This window comes from Physeter macrocephalus, chromosome 10 (genome assembly GCF_002837175.3).
Source record: "Physeter macrocephalus isolate SW-GA chromosome 10, ASM283717v5, whole genome shotgun sequence".
Taxonomy (NCBI): Eukaryota; Metazoa; Chordata; class Mammalia; order Artiodactyla; family Physeteridae; genus Physeter; species Physeter macrocephalus.
The window spans coordinates 13,928,252-13,949,467 of record NC_041223.1 but is presented as its reverse complement, the minus strand read 5'-3'; the positions used below and the strand labels follow the sequence as shown (position 1 = coordinate 13,949,467).

The 21,216-nt window shown below is 37.1% G+C and overlaps 1 protein-coding gene across 1 annotated transcript in view; it reads right to left on the bottom strand.

The window, feature by feature from the left end:
- The window catches only part of SYNE1 (spectrin repeat containing nuclear envelope protein 1), a 482,398-nt gene that overhangs the window by 325,814 nt on the left and 135,368 nt on the right, over positions 1-21,216 (bottom strand). Inside the window, exons 11-18 of the mRNA XM_028494818.2 lie at positions 19,366-19,503; positions 17,926-18,090; positions 10,546-10,658; positions 9,819-9,987; positions 4,362-4,458; positions 3,444-3,646; positions 1,471-1,635; positions 856-1,008 (exon numbers count right to left, since the gene is read on the bottom strand). Of these exons, the coding sequence (XP_028350619.1) occupies positions 856-1,008; positions 1,471-1,635; positions 3,444-3,646; positions 4,362-4,458; positions 9,819-9,987; positions 10,546-10,658; positions 17,926-18,090; positions 19,366-19,503 (1,203 nt within the window). The remainder of the gene's footprint in view (positions 1-855; positions 1,009-1,470; positions 1,636-3,443; positions 3,647-4,361; positions 4,459-9,818; positions 9,988-10,545; positions 10,659-17,925; positions 18,091-19,365; positions 19,504-21,216) is intronic.

The following is a 21,216-nucleotide window of genomic DNA, read 5'->3' as shown; positions in this document are numbered from 1 at the left end:
TACTAATATATGATATACTAGTAATATCATACAAATAAATGTTTCCTTTAAAAGTCACCATAATCCTTAAGCTAACCTAAAGATAAACTGAGGTAATCTTTACACTTTCAAAATACATATGTTAATGTAGTATGTAAACATTATATCAGGTAAATACATGTTAACAATCTGGGACAATTCCTCTGGTTTTAAAAATTAAACAACTTTTTCTTTAAAAAAAGTAATACATTGTCATTGTAGAAATTTACAAATTAGAGATAATAAGTTAAAGAAAATTTAATACAGTCTTCTCACACCAGAGCCAACATCCTTACCACCACAAGGCTCTGCTAAAATGACTGAACAAAATTAGTATTTTTCTTGTGTGTGTTTACACCCATTTTTTATTTTTACAAAAAAACGATGATACTATTTTTGCTTTCCTTACTTAATAGTATATTGGAAAAGCCTTTCTATGTCATTAATATTCTTCCATTACTTCATTTTTGAGAGCTGCAGGGTATTCAAAATATGTAAACAGCACAATTCATTTAGCAAATCCTTTATCATTGGAGGCATTTATGTAGAGGTGTTAACTCCAGACGTCTGTTTTTTCCTAGTACGTTATAATTTGATTGTAGAAAATAAAAAATCTCAATGAAAAAACTATTTTGAAGTTACTCTATGGTCAATAAACCTCTTCAAAGAATTCAAATAGATTTTTTTATGAGAGGTGCAAATCAGGATATGTACACATGTCAAAATGACGTCAAGGAGACACAGAAACAGCTTTTGCAATGGCCTAAGTAACTTCACTGATGTTTCTATTCACAGTAGAATTGGTTTTTCACTTTGTGTTCTGGAAAATCAGCTCACCTCTAAGTCTTGAATTAATAGTTTGACATTAATAAAAGAGACTCCTAAGGGCTCTGAAAGTTTCCTAAGGGCGTCAGTTGCAAAGTCAGACAGGGTAGTAACACAATCTGTGTATTCTTTCTTCATTCTGTCCAACTCATCAGCTCGAGCATACTGTTAAGAAAAGGGAGGGGGGCAACATCGAAAACCATTAAGCCAAGACTCCGGAAGCTTGTAACTTTCACTTCTACATACTCTCTGGAATGGTTAGGTGGTAGGAAAGACTCTAATTCCTGATTCTTATTTTAGATACACTTGAAGTTAGTCCAATTACTGTGAAAAGAAGAAAGGAACTAGCAGAGAAGCAACGAATTATGATTTGATGCATGAATCATTCCATATAAGTAGGCTCCATATGTCAACATAATCCTTAATCAAGCTTTACATTTGTTATGTTCCTCCATTACAAACGGGAAAGAATAAAGGACCAAATATAAACATAACAGTTCTAAACACATCTGTCCTCTGCCTCAGTAAGCCCATGCTATAACAATAAAAGAGTCCCTAAACAGACTGTTCATCACAATATTTATGACGCACCCATGTCCTAGGCATAAATAGATTTGAAAAACTTACTTGCTTGACTTCCATAAACAACTCTCTCCATCGTCCATTTAGCAACAGTAACTGCTGTTTGAGATCACGGGAAACCATCTCATCACATGTTTCAATCAGAAAATTGCCAGCATCGTTCATGGCAGTGTGCTGCTGTATCCAATGAGGCAAATTTCGAAAAAAATCCTAAACAAGAAACAATGCACACTACTGTAAACCGTAAACCAAAAGTTAATAAATGATATGAAAGTAACCGGACTAAGAGAAATATCTTCGCTCTAAAATTTGTGCAAATTTTAAGGGGAATCCTAAATCTCTTTCAAAATGGAAATTTCTAATAAATAAGGTCAAAAATATGAACTAGAAACGCTGAATGTCCTTTTATAAGAATATATGCAATATCTTTTGCTAAAGACAAAACAAAACATGATGACCATTTTGCTATTCCTATTTTAGACAGGAAAAAGCTGAATTTCTGTGAGTGTAAGGGACTTGTTCCTATAGTCTTTAGGCTAGTAAATACCAGTGCCAAAGTCATATAAAAGGCATACTATTTTAGGGAAATATATAGCTGTCTTAAAAATCGTTTGACCTGCTACTTTTGATTTTATTCTATTTTATTTTAATTTTTGGCTGCACCATGCGGCTTGTGGGATCTTAGTTCCCTAACCAGGGATCGAACACGTGCCCTCTCATGCCTCAGCAGCGAAAGCGCAGAGTCCTAACCACTGGACCGCCAGGGAATTCCCAACTTTTGATTTTAAAATCTGAATACTGTATATGAACATAATTAACAATCACAGAGATAAACCCTTGAAGGAAAAAGTTAACTTATCTGGGCCAAGAACACAATACAATGACATCCTTCCTTATTTAAGGTTACACACTTGGCTATGGAACAGCTTCCACTTGATTTCGAATTAAATGCATATGTGCATGTGCATACATACACATATACACCATGGTAAAAACCAAGGACACCAAAGATAATTCAAAATCGATTTCCTGAGCCATGTGCAAGACGACTTCCTAGATAAATCGATGAGAACAATTCTGTTTCTGGTGGCTATATTGCCTCGGATGAAATTAACACATGACATCTACTAGGGCACTGCCAGTCTAATCAGAAAAGCCAAACTCTGTGTGGGTTACAGTTGCTCAGCTACACAAAAATACTTAGTCTCTATGAAATACAGAATGGGAAAACATAAAAATTATACATCTACTTGTACAACACAATAACAGAAGAACCAATCTTGCGTGACAAGCAGTAATTCTATTATAAGTACTATACTTCTTAATGGGAATCTGGCATTTTAATCTTCTACATACATATAAATAGTTTTTCCATGAGAAAAATACCAAGCTCCCATTAAGAAGTGTATATACAGAAATCAGTCCATTTCATGTGATCCTTTAATGCAAATGATATTAAAGTAAAACAGTTAACTCTTGCAAAAAAACACACACTCCTGTAACCGGAGGAAAAAAATCACTCCTACCGAGAATAAGACCATTGACTGAGGGTTGATAAAAATCCAAAAGAGAGTAACCAAAGAGACAAAAATGTAGTGACCCATCCGTTGAACCAGTGTATGCCATCACACAGATTTAGTACTACTTTAGCCAAAGTTGCTTTCATCTTCTCTTAAATTAGGAAATCCTCAAAGGCTGTGCACTGGACCTGCCCCTTCAAGCCCAGACCTTACTGTGTGTATAGCACCCTCTGCTGCCTATTGGGTTTGGCCACTGCGCCATGGGTTACTGCTCTTCTGAACGCGAAAGTCAAACACTGTTTTAACGTAACTTTTATAAAGCGGCGTATTTCTTGGTCTAAAATAATTGAATAACCTGAAAATGCAGCTTTTCAGGCAAAGTCAAGATTTTTGTAACACGTTTGCAGATATGTAACACTCCCTAGACAACTTTGCTGTGAAAATCTCCTATTTCTAAATTCACCTGTGCTTGTTTCCTTTCATAAGAAGCAGTCTTACCTTTTTGGCATGTTCTGACTGATGTAGCATTTTCTCAGCATCCTCTAGCCAAGCCTGAAGGCTAGCCACGGTACTGTCATATCGGTCCCAGTTGGCAATGACTTCTTCCAGCATGCTCTGCACGCTCCTGACTTCCACCGAGAGGTTCCTCCACTGGACGGTGGTTTCATTCATGAATTTCATCACACTCTCAGCCTCTTCCACTGAACCGGACAGAACAAATTATAACCCTTATTTTATATTTTAAATCCACCCCAGCTTTTTTCTACAGTCTATGCCCCGGTGTGCATTCCTAATTCTTCCTAGGATTTTAAATTCAACAGATATAACGTTAGAATTACATTCAGCTAATGTTGGGGACATGTTATACCTTCTACATAGGTATTTATAAAGATTAAAGGCAATGATATATTTAAAATTCCTGATAAATGGGATGCAATAAATGACATATATTTGTTCGCATTTTATATGCACTCAGACACATATATAGTATAATCACAAATGCTATAGTTCATTTTCAGCAAATATGACAGATATATCTGCAAATTGAAACAGACATATTTTACAATTGTGTCTTTCTGCTAACTTAAGTTTTCATAATATTCAAGTCAGTCCACTTTTTGCCTTTAACTGTTGGAATTTAAAATAGGTTTGAACATTACAATTTAGAAAACGAATGCTTATTTTCCTCTCTCTTAGAAGATCACACACACAGACATACACACACACAGGCATATGATTATACAGGACAGGCATTGCACAAAGTCAAGGGGACTGAATCCAGTATGTGCTTTCCAAGCCAATGGCATGGTCACACAGAGACTCTGCCTAGAAGGAAATGATTTGATCATACTGAAACCTGTAGGTTCTAAATTCTACCGTATTCAATACTGCAACAAATTCTGTCTTGTGTTTTACCTGAACCATCCGCTTTGACGTACATCTCAGCTGTCTGTTTCAAGATCTGGTATGTCACTTCATATTGTTCAAAGAACTTGCTATTTTCTATAAAAGACTAGAAAAAAAGGGAATGGTTAAACGATAACCAATACTGGCTTACGTAGACATGCCAAAGTCAATTTTCTTCAGTACAGTTATGTGGATATGTTACCCAAATCTACCAACCTCATTCTTCTGAAAAATATCAAATTAATTCAACTGCCATAAATAACCTGATTATTTCTGAGAATATAACTTGATTCTACACTTTTAATTCTAATTCACTCCTACTTTGAGAAAATATTATATTTCTCCTCCACCCAAGGGTTTGCTTTTAGAAGAGACAGAAGTTTCTCCAGAGAACCTGGGGCTAACATTTAAAAAGCACTAAATTTGGAACAATGTTGTAAAGTGTCCCACTGTGTTTTAGCTGTGGGATTCTGTTGCTCTTTGAACAATAATTCTGGTGAATGATGGCTCTGAGGAACTTCAGGTTATAAATAACTGGCACAATGCAATGCACACTTTCTTAAAATAAAAAGTAAATACAGAAATATTTACAAGTAGAAAAACGTTAAATAATCACACATTCCATCCACGTTATCCATATGCTGTCATATTTCTATTACCTAGTATAAAAACTAAAGGTAACACATGTCGATATCTATGTCTGTATGCAACTTACATATGTATTAGAGTTACTAGAAGCAAATGGATACTATAAAATTGAGAATACACAAAAAATCCTTAGGTGAGTTTTATTATTGTTAACTCCAGGAAATATGAAATAATTCCTATTTCAAAGATTATTCCTACTTCTGTAAAGTAGAAAATTAATGTAATTATAGATAACAACACACTATCAAAGGCTTCTTAATTTCTTTTAGTAGCATAATTAGTTCCTATGATGTAAACTCAGTAAAATACTTTGTGTCACTATTATAAAATACAAAATTAGCCTTCAAAAACCAGCTGAAGTCCTGAATAGGATGTTGATGAATGCTTAATATGGAGATGCAAAATGTTTGAGCGCAGAGGCAAAACTATTCATACGGCAATTTCAGAGACATCCCTAGATTTTATTGATAGAAGTTATCGTATTTCAAGATTATCTTAAAAATACATATAATACATTTCATATCATTTTATGTTTGCATTTACTTCTATAGTAACTATTCTTCAAAGATATAATGAATAGAGAAAGCTGTGAATTACCTGGGATGGGGTTCCCTGATGAATACCTTATTCAATAACTTTAATAGGCTTTATTATTTTTGCATGAGAATTGGTTCGTTCATTATTTAGCCTTATGTCCTACTCCCTTAACCTCTGCCTGCTCCCCAAGTGGGGAAAGAGTAATTTAGTGGAATTTAAATTTTGAATAATTTACCAAATAGGGAGGTCCTGGTTTGATCAAAAATGGAAGATTACACCTAATGTTCAAGACACTGTAAGAAACTGAAAAGATAAATATATTTGGCAAAGTTTAAAAAAATAGTCTCCATTCAGTTTGGACACAAATTCCAAGAAGCTAATGGAAAAAAAAAAATTGTTCGAAGTGTCAAATAAATGGGAAAAAATGCCTATACTAGACATTAAGACTCACACATGCTTTTGCAAGAGTGGTTTACAAATTCATTATAATTGAATAAGAGAAAAGTTATTTCCAGTTTCATTTCTGGTCTAGGGTAGGAGCGGGGGAGAATGCTTTTAGAATATTATAAATGTCGTAGAGATTCGTTAAAGTGTTTTCGAGCTTTCCTATGAGGAAAACTAGGTAATTAATTTTTGAAGAAAGAAAATGTACTTGCTATTTTAATTTTTGTTTCATTTATTTTTGCCCTTTTTTTCTGAGTCCTGAGTAACTCCATTTAGTAACAAAATTATTTTGACTATTAGAATCACTTTAGCAGGAGGACTGCTCAATCTCCTTTCTGCTGTGAGCTACCTAGATAAAGTCTCTCAGAAGAATGCAAAATTAAGCACAAATGTTATATTTAAAATAACAGTGAAAGGATTAGTTTATTTCTTTCAAAATATGGCTTACATTTGGATATCAAGTTCAACAAATAAGACATGTTGGTCAAGGGACTTTTTTTTTTTTTTTTTTTTTTTTTTGCGGTACGCGGGCCTCTCACCGCTGTGGCCTCTCCCGTTGCGGAGCACAGGCTCCGGACGCGCAGGCTCAGCGGCCATGGCTCACGGGCCCAGCCGCTCCGCTCCGCGGATCTTCCCGGACCGGGGCACGAACCTGTGTCCCCTGCATCGGCAGGCGGACTCTCAACCCCTGCGCCACCAGGGAAGCCCTCAAGGGGCTTTTAAAGTTGGTGGCACTTCAAGAAAAATGAGATATCTCTATATGCTACAAAATGCAAAGTATTGGTGGAAGGGACTAATTTTCTACTCTCAAAAGATAAATATAGATATAATAAATTAAAATCTCATCAATTTCACTCAAAGGGAGGTAAACCAGAAAATTTAAGATTTTAAAAATCAACTTTGAGAAGTAGTTTCATTAGAACTGCCTATTTACTTTAATAAAATCATTACAAATAATAGACCATATGTTCACATTACTTGTTGCATTCATAGTCTATGCTTCCAAGAGCTCTTCTTTTATGTGAAAGAACGAAACGTTGTCTCATTTCTTCCATTGTAAAATTGGAGCATGTGTTAACTAACATGGTTATGTCATGAACAATTCAAACCAATCATCTTCTGATTTATATTACAGTATGTAATCTCTCACCAGGATCATGTGGCCTAATTTAATCAACAAGCATTTGTGAAGTATTTTCCAAGAATTCCTTGAGCACTGTGTAGTTCTCTAATTCCCTAACTCTTATGAAAAGTATCTTTTTTTTGCAGATGAATAAAACTGAATTGAGAATTCAGAGTAAGGAAAAGATAATTATGGAACCCTTACATCCCAAATATTACTTTGCTTATTGATGTAGCAGTATATGGCTCATTACAATCATTTCTTTTAGAAACCAAGTAAAGGATTATATTTAAGAAACTGATTTTATGATTTTATTTGAAAGTCTTCATGCACCTTGAAATAGTCTGTTCTAAAGAGAATGATTTTCCCCAAAACTTCAAAAGAATGAGAGAAGCTCTGTGGGGTATGAGATAGAAGGAAAACAATCATGAGTCAGTCTTTTTTCCTTAAAAAAATCCCTAATATTCTATTATTATTGTTGTTGTTGTTGTTGCGGTTATTAAAAATTTGGGAAAGATTAAGTTATTTATAAGGTCACTTGGGTAGCGAGTAGTTGAGCCATGATTCAACACATTTCTATGTGACTGGTGTCCAGGCTTCAATAATCTCTCCCACCTCAACCCACCCTGCCCCAATAACATGCTGCCCAGAGCAGACATAATGGTAACTAGCAGGTTGCAGTATGGAAGTGTAAAATACTGTCAATTATGGACCAGCATTAAATGGAACTACATTCCTTAGTTCACTGAGCTGCAAGAGATCATTTTAATTATTTGGTCTTTTCGGTTTAAAAAAAAAACAACAACAAAAATCTTTTTTTCCCAGCCAATTTTGTTAGAGAGTAAAGTTCAGTACTTAAGCACAAAGGTTTCTGATTTGGAAAGATGTGGATTCAAATCCAGATTCCACTTCTTACTAACTCTGCCACCTGGAGCGTGTGACTTGAGTGTTCAAAGGCTCGATTTCCTCAGTGAAACAATGTGAAAATGCCCAGCCCACAGGGTCAACACTGAGAAGGAAGATGACACATGTCCAACACTTGGCACATAGAAAATATCAATATCCTACAATTATTAAAACTATTAAACTATAAATACCTTAAACCCCTTTTTGAAATAGAAGCTTAGGCGATAAATACGTATTTTTTATCAGGTGATAAAATATTAGGAAATATTTATTAAAACCCGATATATTTGTAGAGTTATTAACAATTTTACAAATAATTTTGAGAGTTACATTACCTAGCAGTTTAAAATTAGCAGCTCAGTGAATGTCTATGAAGTAGGCAGAAAGTACTGATTTTTTTTATTCATTAGAAATAATTCTTTACTTACATATGCTTTAGTTGAGAAGTTCAAAGAGAATTATTAACATCTTTGTGTTGGAACATGAACCTGGTGGAACAGTCCCATTAGGTATTTCAACCTAATTGGCTCTCCTTAAATAGTGAGAACAAAGATGCATCCTGAATAATTACCTCTGAGCTCAGAGTGTATCATTTGACATGATTAAACCCAAAAATATAAATGCATATCTGTATTTAATATTTTTGGGACTAATGCAATTGCTTAAACTTTAAAAAAAAATCAGATTTCTCATTACTTTCCAAAATCATTCAAAATGAATAAGGGAACATAGCGTCACAGATTTCACATTTTTGGACAAACGTTTCCTAGAAAATTGTAGTAAATCTAAAGAAAGATTTTATTGTTAACCTGTTAAACCTTTTTTTTTTTCCAATTCATGTTGTTTATTTAGCACTTAGAAAATGATATTAAAATGTAGCAAAATATATTATGGTTCTAGGATGCTTCAGTAAAGATATGGTTTCAATAAATATTCAGTCATGCCAGTTACAGAACCACTGAGAGTAGTCACGTTAGAAGTGGGCTTATATTTTAAATTCATCAATTTATCATTTAGAACTTGTGATTCAATATAAATGGAACAGTTACAGGACTGAGATGCCCTATTAACATTAATTTTGTGAGCCAATTTGTATTGCTAATAAATTGGGGGGGGCATGTTTAACTAAGAGAAATAAACTGCCTTTAATAATTATAATTCTCTGATTATATGTAAATGGAAACTGCTAGTTACAGAATAACCTACTTTCCTCCTTAATGCAGGGCTACTACTCTATGTAAATATAGGATTATCTATGCTGATAGCCCAAAATATGAGAAACTCTTCAAAAATTAAGTTGGTACAGAGATTCACAGACAAAATTTTACTTTTCCTGGGTGCACACAGGAAGCAGTGAAGCCCACAGAATGACTGTAAAAACGGCATGCTTGACCTAATCTAAAAAAAAAAAAAAGATAGTCCCCACATGAACAATTGAGGATTGTTCTAAACTGATCCTGATTGGATTTTAGAAACATGAAGATAATCTTTAAGTATTTTAATTCCGGTTCCGTAGTGAGTTCACAGTCAGTTGTATGCAATGCAAAAAACTTGCTTTTTTAAAGCAATAAAGCCAATCACAATGGTTCAATATGATTACTGCAGCAAAACCTTTCATATCTCCAAAGAATATAGGTGTATATTTCAGGTTGTTGTGAAAAGCTCACAAACTTACATGAAACCCATTTAACACACTGGTACCTTAATGTTTACATTCAAGATAAAAGTAACAGTGTCCAGTAAACCAGAAGATATTGGATAGTAAAGGCAGGTGTCCTCTGGCCTCTGTCAGCTCCAGGGAGACTTACCATGTAGCCCTGCAGAAGCAGCTCCACTGAGTCTCTCCGCCCATACTTGATGATCCAAGACTTCAGCTTTGACTCTGCAAGAACCAGCAGTGAGAGCAGACGGTACTTTAATTCTAGAAATTCCATTTTCATTAAGTGTAGCTCTGATGTGGAGGACACAAAATGAAACCTAGAAACAAAACACAGAGAATTTACAGAATGTAACTAATAGTAACAGAACGGGGTTTACTTAACCTGTTACATGTGAGTGTTAAATAAAATGCAGGCACAAGGTCTTCTAAACTCTGGCTGATCAATCACTCAGGAGATCTGGTTCTGTTTCTAGCTCTGGGTTTAAAGGCAAATCACAGTTGATGGAAGTCTTTGATTTAGTTCTTTCCCCTGCCAAGATAGCTCTCATCTGTTTCTTTTATAAGCTGTTTTTGCAATATTACATAATGTTCCTCACAGTACTGAATAAAAATACAGTCTCTGAAGAAACCATTTCTGTGATTTCCAGGCTGTGGGTACATGCAGGTTTACTCTTTTCAACTAATAATATACTAGAATATTGGCATTCTTAACATACGTTATGGGAACCCAATCTTTATGTACCAAATGTAAGCACCACTGTAAAAAAAAAAAAAAAAAAAAAAAAAAGTCAATTCATTGAAAGAAAAGAGATGGGAAAAAAAGCATCCACCGAGCCTTTTAAAGACACTTCATTTAAAACCGGACGTTCTCTTACCTCTCAGCCATGTCCTCTAATTGATCAGGTGGTACTGGGATCCCGTTAACAGACCTGGTTCGGTAGATTTCATGGAATGCTCTTTTGTGGGCATCTGTGTTTTGAAGCAGATCCTAAGATATAATTTAAAAAAAAAAAATGAGGAAACATGTTCACAGGAGGCTAAGAAGCATAATCTTCAGCTTGCACGGATGAGGCAGTGTATTCAACAATTTGATCATGCTTCCATAGCCACACGCGGCTTGGTGCCGGTCACAGGCTTTTACCTTGTACAGGAGGGAGCCTGGGTGCTTGTCCATAAGGCCCCGTGCTAGAGCCGTAGCTAATAATTATGGCATCTTTTAAACACACATGACACTTGCACAGCAATGCATTCAGACATTTTAAAGGCACATGGTCCGAAGGGAAATGTAGTCAGTGCTATAAACAATGACTGTTAGTGTTCTTCTCTTTCCCTGATGTTGAATCTACTATTTTTCAAAGCTTAAAACTAAGCCCAACTAGTTTAACCCTTTAATGGTCAAAATAAAAATATTAAATTCTCTACGGCTATTCTATTTTGAGTGCATGCAGGGTACCATAAAGTGATGTTTGCTTGCCATCTTAAAGTAAGTCAATTACATTATAACATATTATGAAAATACCCTTGTGGTTACAAGATTTCAATCAAGCACAGGGAATGTCCCATAGATATCACTGTGGGAAAAGTAAATGTGATGTTTTATAAAGATTCTTTCCAGATTGTATGGAACTCCACAAATTTTAATAATTTATTTAGATTTGCTTTCTGGGTTTTTCACTGTCAAAAGACATGTTTATATAAAGACTTACATGTACTTCACAATTCCTAGCCAATTTCTCACAGAGAAGCAAAGAAAGAGAAAAGTGAAAGTAGATTCATGCCGTATTTTCTAGAGCTTAGGTTGTTTCTCAAAGGCAGAGTAAATAGCCAACAGTTTGTCACTCACTCACTGAAAAATAAGATATATTAGCCCACCAGAATAATACATTAAAACTAACAGTTTCTCTCACACTAAGATTTAGTAGATTAATTGGAGAAAACAGAAGCAAAAACCAGCCTAAATAGTAAGAGATACACTTGATGGAAGGGTACACATGAAGGCTTTCATACATAAATTAAGATGTTAAAGTCATATGTGTTTGTTCACATGAGTGAAGTCAATTTTCTTTTAATTCGGGGACATTAGTTTTTACATTGTAGGAAAAAAATCCAGGACCAAACTATTTCTCTCCTGATATATATTTGCTATTACCACCTTTTGACCTGCTTTGAGTCTGTAGGTAACCGCACAGATATTCACAAGTCCCCCGCTTCCAGAGGGAGGACGCTACAGAGCTGATTACAGAGGCCAGAGGACTGTCCCAGAGCAGCTATTGCCTGTGAGTATTTTAGTCACTCTCTGCCTCCTCCTTAACATCCAGACACATTTCTGTGGCTTTTTTCTTGACCAAAACTCCCCCAAATGACTGCAGGGCAGACTGAGAGCCACCACCACTCCCAGCTCTGATTTGTTACGTGTGACCGTATGTTAATGTATGGGTGGGGGTCTGTGACTATACTGGGATACCCAAATGTCCAGGTGCCTCCCAAGAAGCTTTCCCTGTTGTAGTTTTCCGTATCTAGTTAATCAAAAAAATCTTGACAAGAAATCAAAACCAAGAAAAACATTTTCAAACATATGACAAAAGAACTACAACTGGCGTGATGTCACTGGGTCCTCTGAAAGGCCGTCCTACTACAAAATAGCTGGATGCTGAGCATAGCATATGACCTGAATTCACTGGTGGGCTCACAGGAAGTAAGTGAAACTTTTTAGGGCTCCCACTCTCGGTAAAACATGACCCAAAACTGGATGATGGTCCTGCGAGCAAAAACAGATTGAAAAAGCTGATTGTCCCCGGCAAACATCTAAACCACTGTGGCAGGAGATGGAGTCTTGGAACTTGAGTAAGGTGAGAAACATTGAAACTGAGACCCCCTACATTTAGCTAGAACCCTCAAAGAGGGCTGATGTGGGCCTGGTAGACAGTAAATAAAAAAGGAGGAAGGGCTTCCCTGGTGGCGCAGTGGTTGTGAGTCCGCCTGCCGATGCAGGGGACGCGGGTTCGCGCCCCGGTCCGGGAGGATCCCACGTGCCGCGGAGCGGCTGGGCCCGTGAGCCGTGGCCGCTGCGCCTGCGCGTCCGGAGCCTGCGCTCCGCAACGGGAGAGGCCACAGCAGTGAGAGGCCCGCGTACCGCAAAAAAAAAAAAAAAAAAGAAAGGAGGAAAGCAAAGGTCACCAACCACAGGAGACAAGCTACCATGAGTGACAATCAGCAGAAACAACACAGTCATGGTGTCAGAAAAATGTAAGTAATTTAACACTTGACAACAACAGTTTGCAGGTTAGAAGAGTATGACCTGGTTAAAGTGTTCTTAATTCCTTATATTGACTAAGAGGAGGTTAAGACATTGATTAACTTTCAATTTCGTTAAGTATCTATATGGTATAATTTCAAGGACAATCACACTACACAACTAGAGTTTATAACTTCAAACCAGTTCGAGGGAAAACATGGAATAAGAAAAATGAGCAAGTGAATATACAAACAAAAACCCCTCAATCAACTTATAAATAGGAAGAATGTAGAAAAAAGAAAAAAGAAAAAGTAGGGCAAATAGAAACAGAGTCAAATGGTAGAAACAAATTCAAGTATATTAATAATTATAAATAAATCTGAATGGAATATATATTTACTCATCAATAGGCAGAGATTGTCAGATCAGACAAATCTAACAGAACCATCTGCTTTTTAAAAGAGATACTCCTAAACATTAAGAACAAGGATAGGTTGAAATTAATGGAATGGAAAACAACATGCCAGGCAAAAGCTAATGAAAGAAGGCTGGTACGAGTGCATCAATACCAGGCAAAATGGATTCCTGAACGGAAGTCATTACAAGTTAGTAATGGCTTAGTGATGAAACTTTCAATTTACTAGAAGACACATTAATTCCGAACTTGAACATATGTAGTAAGCCTCAAAATACATAAAGCCAAAGCTCACAGAACCACGGGGAGAAACGGAGAATGCCACATGGCTGCGGGAGTTCTCAACATACCTTTCCCAGTGATTGAGAGAAAGCAAAGGAAGCCACTGGAACAGCAGATTGGGGGTGAGGGAGGGCAGAGGAGGGAAAGGGCTGCAGATCTGTGGGCCTCACGGGCCTTTCAAAGAATTTTTTGGCCTTTCTTTTGAGTAGATGGAAGCCAGTGGGGAGTTGTGAACAGAGGGGAAAAATGAACTGAACTGCATATTAGAAGGATCACTATGGCCATTCTACTGAAAATACCCTCTCCTTGATACAGTACTTCCCTTGGCTTTTAAGAAAACACGGTAGCTGGATCCCCTCCTACCTCACTGACTGCTTTTTCTCATGCTGGTTTATCTTTTTTTTTTTTGCTGGTTCATCTCTACTCTCTGATCTGTTAATACTGGATTCCCTCAGGGCTCAGTTCTCGATGCTTTCTCTGTCTACACGTCCTTCTTTAATTTCAGTCTCAGAGCTTTAAACATCCCTTTATATATTCAGTCATCCTCAATGACTCTGCATATGTATCCCCCTCCTGCCTCTTAGCTCCTACCGCACGCTCCACACATCCACTTGGATGTGAAAAAGTCTCATACTTACCTTGCCCCTGACTGACCGCCATCTTTCTTCCCAAACCTGTTTCATGGTCTCTCCATCTCAACTGATGGAAACTCCATTTTCCCAATTGCTTGGGTGAAAAATCATAGTGTCATTTATGACTCCCCTTCCTTCACAATCAATATCTAATGCTAAAAATTCTCTTTGCTCTGCCCTCAAAATATACTCAGAATCTGACCACTTCTCAACATCTCTACAGCTACGACCTTGGCTCAAGCCACTCTACCTGGATCATTGAAATTGGTTCTCTGGCTCCTACCCTCCAGCACCAATCCAGCCTTATCCTCACACAGCAGCCAGACTGATGCTGTTAAAAGAGTGATACTGACATTCCTCTGGTAAGAAAGTAGATGGGCAAAGATTGTTAGGATACAGCAGAGAAAATTAACAATGTCAAAAGTGCAATTAAGGAAAGTGAGAAGGTGCAAAGAAATAATACTGGGGACAAATGGAGGCTTAACTACAGGCACAGAAAAGATTACAAGAAAATATATAGAAGAGCATTTTGAATAATTTTGTGACACTAATTTTGAAAATGTAGTCAAATGAACAAATTCTCAGAAAGTATGATTAGCATGATTGACCTGATGAAAATTTTGAAAGCGTGAATATTTCTAAAATCATTTTTAGAGGCTGGGGACACAAGAGTGAAAAACAAACAATAATTCCTTGGCCTTATGGAGGTGACATTACAGTGTAGGAAATCAATCAATAAATAAGATAAATAATTAAATTAGCAGTTGAGATGAAGATAAATGCTAAATAGAAAAACTGAATAGGCAAGGGGAAAGGGAAGTTGTACTTTCAAAGGGGTGGCCAAGAAAGGATTAACTAAAAGCTGACCTTTCAATAAAGGCCCAAAGGAGATGAGGAAGAATGTATTGGGAATATCACTGGAGAATGTTTCAGGCCAAGGGACAAGAAAATTCCAGGATGACGGCAAGGGCAAAGGCCTTCAGGTGGGAATGTGCTTGCATGTTTGAGATTATCTTTTCAGTGAGGTTTCACGGACCTCCCTACTTAAAATTGCAACACCACCTAATACTCCCTGTCCTTTTACCTTCTAATATAAAATTTATTTATTTATTATGTTTATTATTTCTTAACTGCCTCCTCCTATGAGAAGGCAAGTTACATTAGGGTAGGGATTTTGTCTACTTTGCTTATGGGTGTATCACAAATGCCTGTAATGCCACTTTGCACATAGAAAGAGCTCAATAAATATTTGTTGAAAGAGAAGGAAAGACCCTTTTAGGACCACTTGGTTCTGTCCAAAATGACCATAAAACATCTGGCTCATGCCAAAAGGTCCTTGATAATTGGTCATGTTTGGCCCTGTCCGAAATGTCCACGGAGATATCTGGTCTATAGCAAAAGGTTCTTGATATTGGCCCTGTCCAAAACCATGTGGCATGGACCAAATATGCTCACGGACATTTTGGACCTAATGTCGGCTAACTGGAAAGACTGGAAAGGCATAGCCAGAGGAAGAGAAAGAAAATTAGGGAACCAAATGAAGGAAGTATTTCAAAGATGAATAACTATCTAAAATGCTTCTAATAAGTGAGGTAAAATGAGGACTGAGAATTGGCCATTGAGTGAGGAACAAAAAGAACCCTCCTGAACCTGACATGGATAGCAGGGCAAGGAAAAACGTGATTGGAATGGGTTCTAGAAAGAATGGGAGAAGAGAACTATGAAGCCAAAATGAGATCTAAGACAATTCTTTCAAAGGGCTTCACTGTAAAAGGAAGGGAAAAAAAAGGACAGTAGCTGAAAAGGGAGGTAGGCTTAAGAAAGAGGCTTTTTAAAGATGAGAATAATAATGGTATATTTTATGTGGGTGGGAAAAATCCAGCAGAGAGAGAGAGAAAAAAAAAATAAAGAGGCAAAGAACTACGGGAATTATCTTTTGGAAAAAGGCAGGGAGGATGGGATCCAAGGCACATGTGGAGGGGCTGGCCTTAGCTCGGAGCACAGATGGTTCATCCATAGTAACAGAAGAGGAGACGGCGTATTCGGGCACAAATGCTTGTAGGTGGGTTGATGTGGTCGTGGGAGCTTGCGGAAATTCTTTTTTGATTGCTTCTATTTTCTCAGAGAAATAGGAAGCAGTGTCATCAGCTAAGAGTAAGGATGAGGGAGGAGGTGTGGAAGGTTTAAGGAGACAAGGTATAAAATAGCTGTCCCAGAAATGCAGAGGGAATAGAGTCCAAAAATGCCTTTAGAGTGCCAGGGAGCATTAAAGACCCACTTGGGTTAGTCATCGTGACTGGGGGTGTGCTCTCCTCCAGCCACGGTCAACTGCCCGAGTGTGGGCAGGAACTAGGCAGAGAATTGGCTTTAACCAGGGTTATGTTTAACCAGGAGTGTAGGACCAAGTGAGACCTGGTTGTCTGTTTATTTTCCACATACAGAGTAAACCCCCTTCATGACACAATAAATGAGGTACACAAATTCAACTGCACAAAATGCAGGGTTGCATTAATGAGACAACGGAAAACAGCATTTTGAGCTAGGTCTGTACTATCACAAAACGCGGAGGAAGCGTATTAGAACTTACGCTAAGCACAACAAACCATGCAATGAGCTAAATAGAGTCACAAATGAGTAAGAGACCAGCCAGGCCTAATCCCACCCCTTTCTAAGGCCACTATTAACTCCCACCCTGACCCCACTCCTTTAGCACCAGGACACGACAACCCGGTGACTTGGTTTGCCTTCCTTTGAGAATGGAGGCAGGAATGAGGTCTGGAGCCTATGGCCAATCACGTTACTATGTAAATTCACACTGTCTTTTGCCTTATCTTTTCAAAGATAACAAATAGCAAGAGAAATAACAAAGGTAACTGCAGATAAAAAAACACCACAGAGCTATTGGAAAATACCTCAGGAAATGAGTCTACTGGAATTGTCCTTAACAAGTACAGAAAAGGGAAGTGCAGATCAGAGAGCGTCTAAGAAGGTGCAACATCTCTGAACCAGTATGAACGGATGCCTGGGAGGCCTGATTCAGTGCAAGTTCCAGACCATACTAGTGAAACGAGGATAGTTATCAGTTAGCCATTAATAAATAATAAACTGTAACCTGTCTGCACTGCTCAGCCTTGCTTTAATAAAAGCTTGCATGTTCTCCAAGGGTCACACAGCCTAAACAATAAGATGTTGGCCAAGGTGAATTTAGGAACTTGGAGTCAGCTGTGTCCAGTTTGAGCTCCAGCCGGTTAAGACTGGCTAGGTCCACCGACCCTCCATCTGGGCATGCGTGGAGTGGTGGCCTTTTGACATCAGAGGGCCCAAAACTCCACCCTCTGGTCACGTTAATGCCACCATTTTCTGAATATACATCCCATGAAGAAGCCTGTAGCTTAGCTGCATCTGCAAAGAACGAGGATCACCTCACCTTTTTCTTATCTCTCATTACCTTTCCCTAGGCTCCCCACGCCTCAGCTTTATCTCATAAATAATGAGAGCCCCTTACCTTCAGGGAGGTGGGTCTGAGATTTGTTCTCCCATCTCCTCACTGGACTGCCTTGTGAATAAACCCTTTCTCTGCTGCAAACCTCGGTGTCTCAGCCTTTGGCTTGCTGAGCAACAGGCAAACAAACCTGATTCGGTAACACACTAGAACTGTCATGCTGGAAGGTTTTCCAGCCAGAATGTTTACCTTGTGTTGCTCACGTTTCCGTTGTATTGTGTTGGCCGTGTCCTCATGAACCTGCTGAATCGTTATTTCCTCTCTCAGGGCCACCTCTGCTCTATATAACCAGGCCCCTATGGTGCCCAGAGGTGCAGGAAGAGACTTATCAAGTTGTATATGCCAATCAAACAGCTGAAATACAAAAGTAGAAAGACAGTATCTTAGAAGACAATTCCTAAAATTCCTCCAAATGATTTTAAAGCCTACAAAACGCCTGAAGTTAATAATTTTGGGTTAATGTAATAAATATCAAGTAAGAAAGTATCTGTGGTCTGAAGCTGATGGCTTGAGAAGTTCAGAACACAGATATTTTCCTATTTGATATTTATTAAATTAACCCAACATTATTAACTTAAATGGGGAGAAAATGACACTTAGAAGCAAGTTTTGAGGAAACTTAAAATACATCTTAGACATGGAAGGATATTATTGGGACATTAGGAAATTTTCTTCTTATAAGGAAGAGCATAAAGTGCCCACTGATTTTCAGACTGGCTTTTGCTGAAAGGGAATGGACTGGCTTTGCTGACGCGCTCAAAGATGCAGCAATTATACACCTGCTGATGTGTATCCTTTAAAACCTTCCCTATGATGAAAACAGGTCCAGAAAAATCAGGGTCGTCTAGACATCTCTGGAGGAAAATGAGTATTCACAGTTCTTACTATAATAATATAATTCTCTAACCATCTTGTCATTTCTTCCACTTCATCCAGTTCTCAAGTACTGTTTCCTAGCTTATTGCAGTGAGAGGTGGGATGGGTTGGGGTGCCCGAGGTCTAATCTATTCTTTGATAGAGTTAATGGGAAAAGTTAGATTATGAAAATGAAGAAAATCGGGTGAGTAAGAGGCAAATATTCCCATGAGTGACAGAAGTTTCAGAGGTTTTGAAATCTTGGTCTTTAAGTTTGCAAAATATTAATATGAAAGTTACAGAGCAATTTTCCATCAGGTTCATGACCAGATAAGAAGATAAACTTAAACTAAAGAATATAAAAATAAATGTGAATATAGGAAGATGATTAACTGTTGATGAAATCTGATGATGGAATTTGGAGAAGCTGTGGAGGCTCCATTCCTGGGAAGTCACCTCTTGTAAACAACGCAGGATTAAACTGTGAAAAGTGAGAAGTAACCCAGGTGGTCTTTCAGGATTTCACTGTGTCATCTGGTCAATGGTGATATCACGCTTAGGGCAGGCAAAGCAGGAAAGAGTTGTTAAACAAGCGCTTCCGCTAACTGAAAGGAAAACTTGACAAGTGGACAAAGTCCATCCCACAGGTAAACCTTCCCACCTCAGACGGAGACAGGAGGACCTGATGTAACATCATTTTGAAGAAAGAGATGACAGAAAATATTTTTGACTAAATTATATGAGTCTAATGAAATGAATCGTTGGAGAACTTACCCTAGAGGACACTCTATCCCAGGACTGTTTTACCAACGCTTGGTCAAGTGACAATTTACCATCTCTGTGTAATGGTTGTATCAAGGGTTCAATCTGTTTCCTTTTCATTTCATATTGAACTCTGAAGTGCTTAAATGACTAAAAGAGGAAAAACAGCAACAACATGGCAGTTAGTCAAAAAAGGCAAAAGCAAAGGAAACCACGTTTCCTAAATAACAATCCTTTATATTTGGATAACGTTCAATATATGTTGTTGATAATAATAATGACAATCATGATGCTAAAAGCAGCTAGCATTCATCAAGCCCAGATGATGAGCCTGGCTCCATGCTAAGTGCTTTGTACGTATTATCTTCTCTGGCTCCCCATTGCCCTACAGCCTAGACAAGCCCCGTTATTACTACCAAGCCCAGAGGTGACCTGGCAAAGACAAGTACTAGAGTTAGGACTAAAGCCTAGGATTTTTCATTCCTAGTTAAATAACCAGGCCAGTCCCTGCTCATCAGGAAATAATAATCAACAGGAGTATAAATCTATATTAATAATCAAAATAGTTGCTTTCCTTTAAAGTACCAAACAATTTACAAATAGAAATTGCACATATCAAAATAGTACAGAATTAATGATATCTTAATATGTGTTTAAGTAAGTCTGTATAAAGAGGTTTACTTTAGGGGACATCACTTAGGTAATAATCCTTTGCTTTAATTTTATGGTGTTAAAATATTAAGTGTTATATCTTTCTTTTGTCACAGTATGGTCAACATAAATTTGTAATATGTAGACTTAACTGTAAGTCTAATACTAACCTCAGAAAGTAGTGATTTTAATGAAAGTCCTACATTTTATGAGCAATTAACACATCCTAAAATATGTCTCAAAGTCCAAATATGAATTGAAAATGCCACTCAATGTGCAATTATATTAAAGAACATGAGAATAGCCCTGCAGAATCTAACAGATAATATTTGAAAGAATTTCTTAAGTCGCTGAGTAAGCAAACATGTAAATTCACATAATGAACACTTGGGGGAGATGGTGAATAAATATTTTCCCACAAATTTTACCTTCCATTCCCTCTAACTTAATGTAATTTTAAAATACCAAAACATAAAATCAGTCTTCAATTTTGTTCTACAGAATTCTATATATGGAAAAACTGGAAAATACACTATTAATTGATAAGTAGAAACAGAAGATTTTGATTACATAATAAACACACAAATGAAAGAAAACATTCCCTCTGTTGTCTAACCCTATTTTAAGAGACTTGTGATCATCTTTGGCCTGAAAGGAATGTTTCTGATTGATACTTTTCTAATCCTTAGTTTTCATCTCATAAATTAACATCTGTATAACTGGTAACTTTATAACTTGGAATTTGTTTTTTGATAATTTATGCTAAGACTAAAACTTGCTAATGGACTAAATAAATACATTCACTCTGTTCTTGCATTATAGTCTCAATTTACTGATTTAATCATTTTAATGGAGCTCATCCCAGAAAATTATCTTTTTTGGGGAAAAAATTACATTGTGTTTCACAGCAAAAAGTACAAACATATAATCACATACGGAATTTATTGCATTGCCAAGTCCATCAAATATAATACTGATGGCATCATCAATCTGAATTCAGACACGCTTTGCAGAGAGGATTATATAAAATCACACACTAACTCTAACAGCTAAATCTTTTATCATCTGCCACTTCGCATCTCTTATATCACGCACACCTTTTTTTGCAGCAAAAATGATCAAAACATAATGTAGATTAGAATATACTACAGTTTTGCCACTAAAATGCAATGATATTTTAAGTAGGAGAAAATGTCAATGCTACACAGAGTT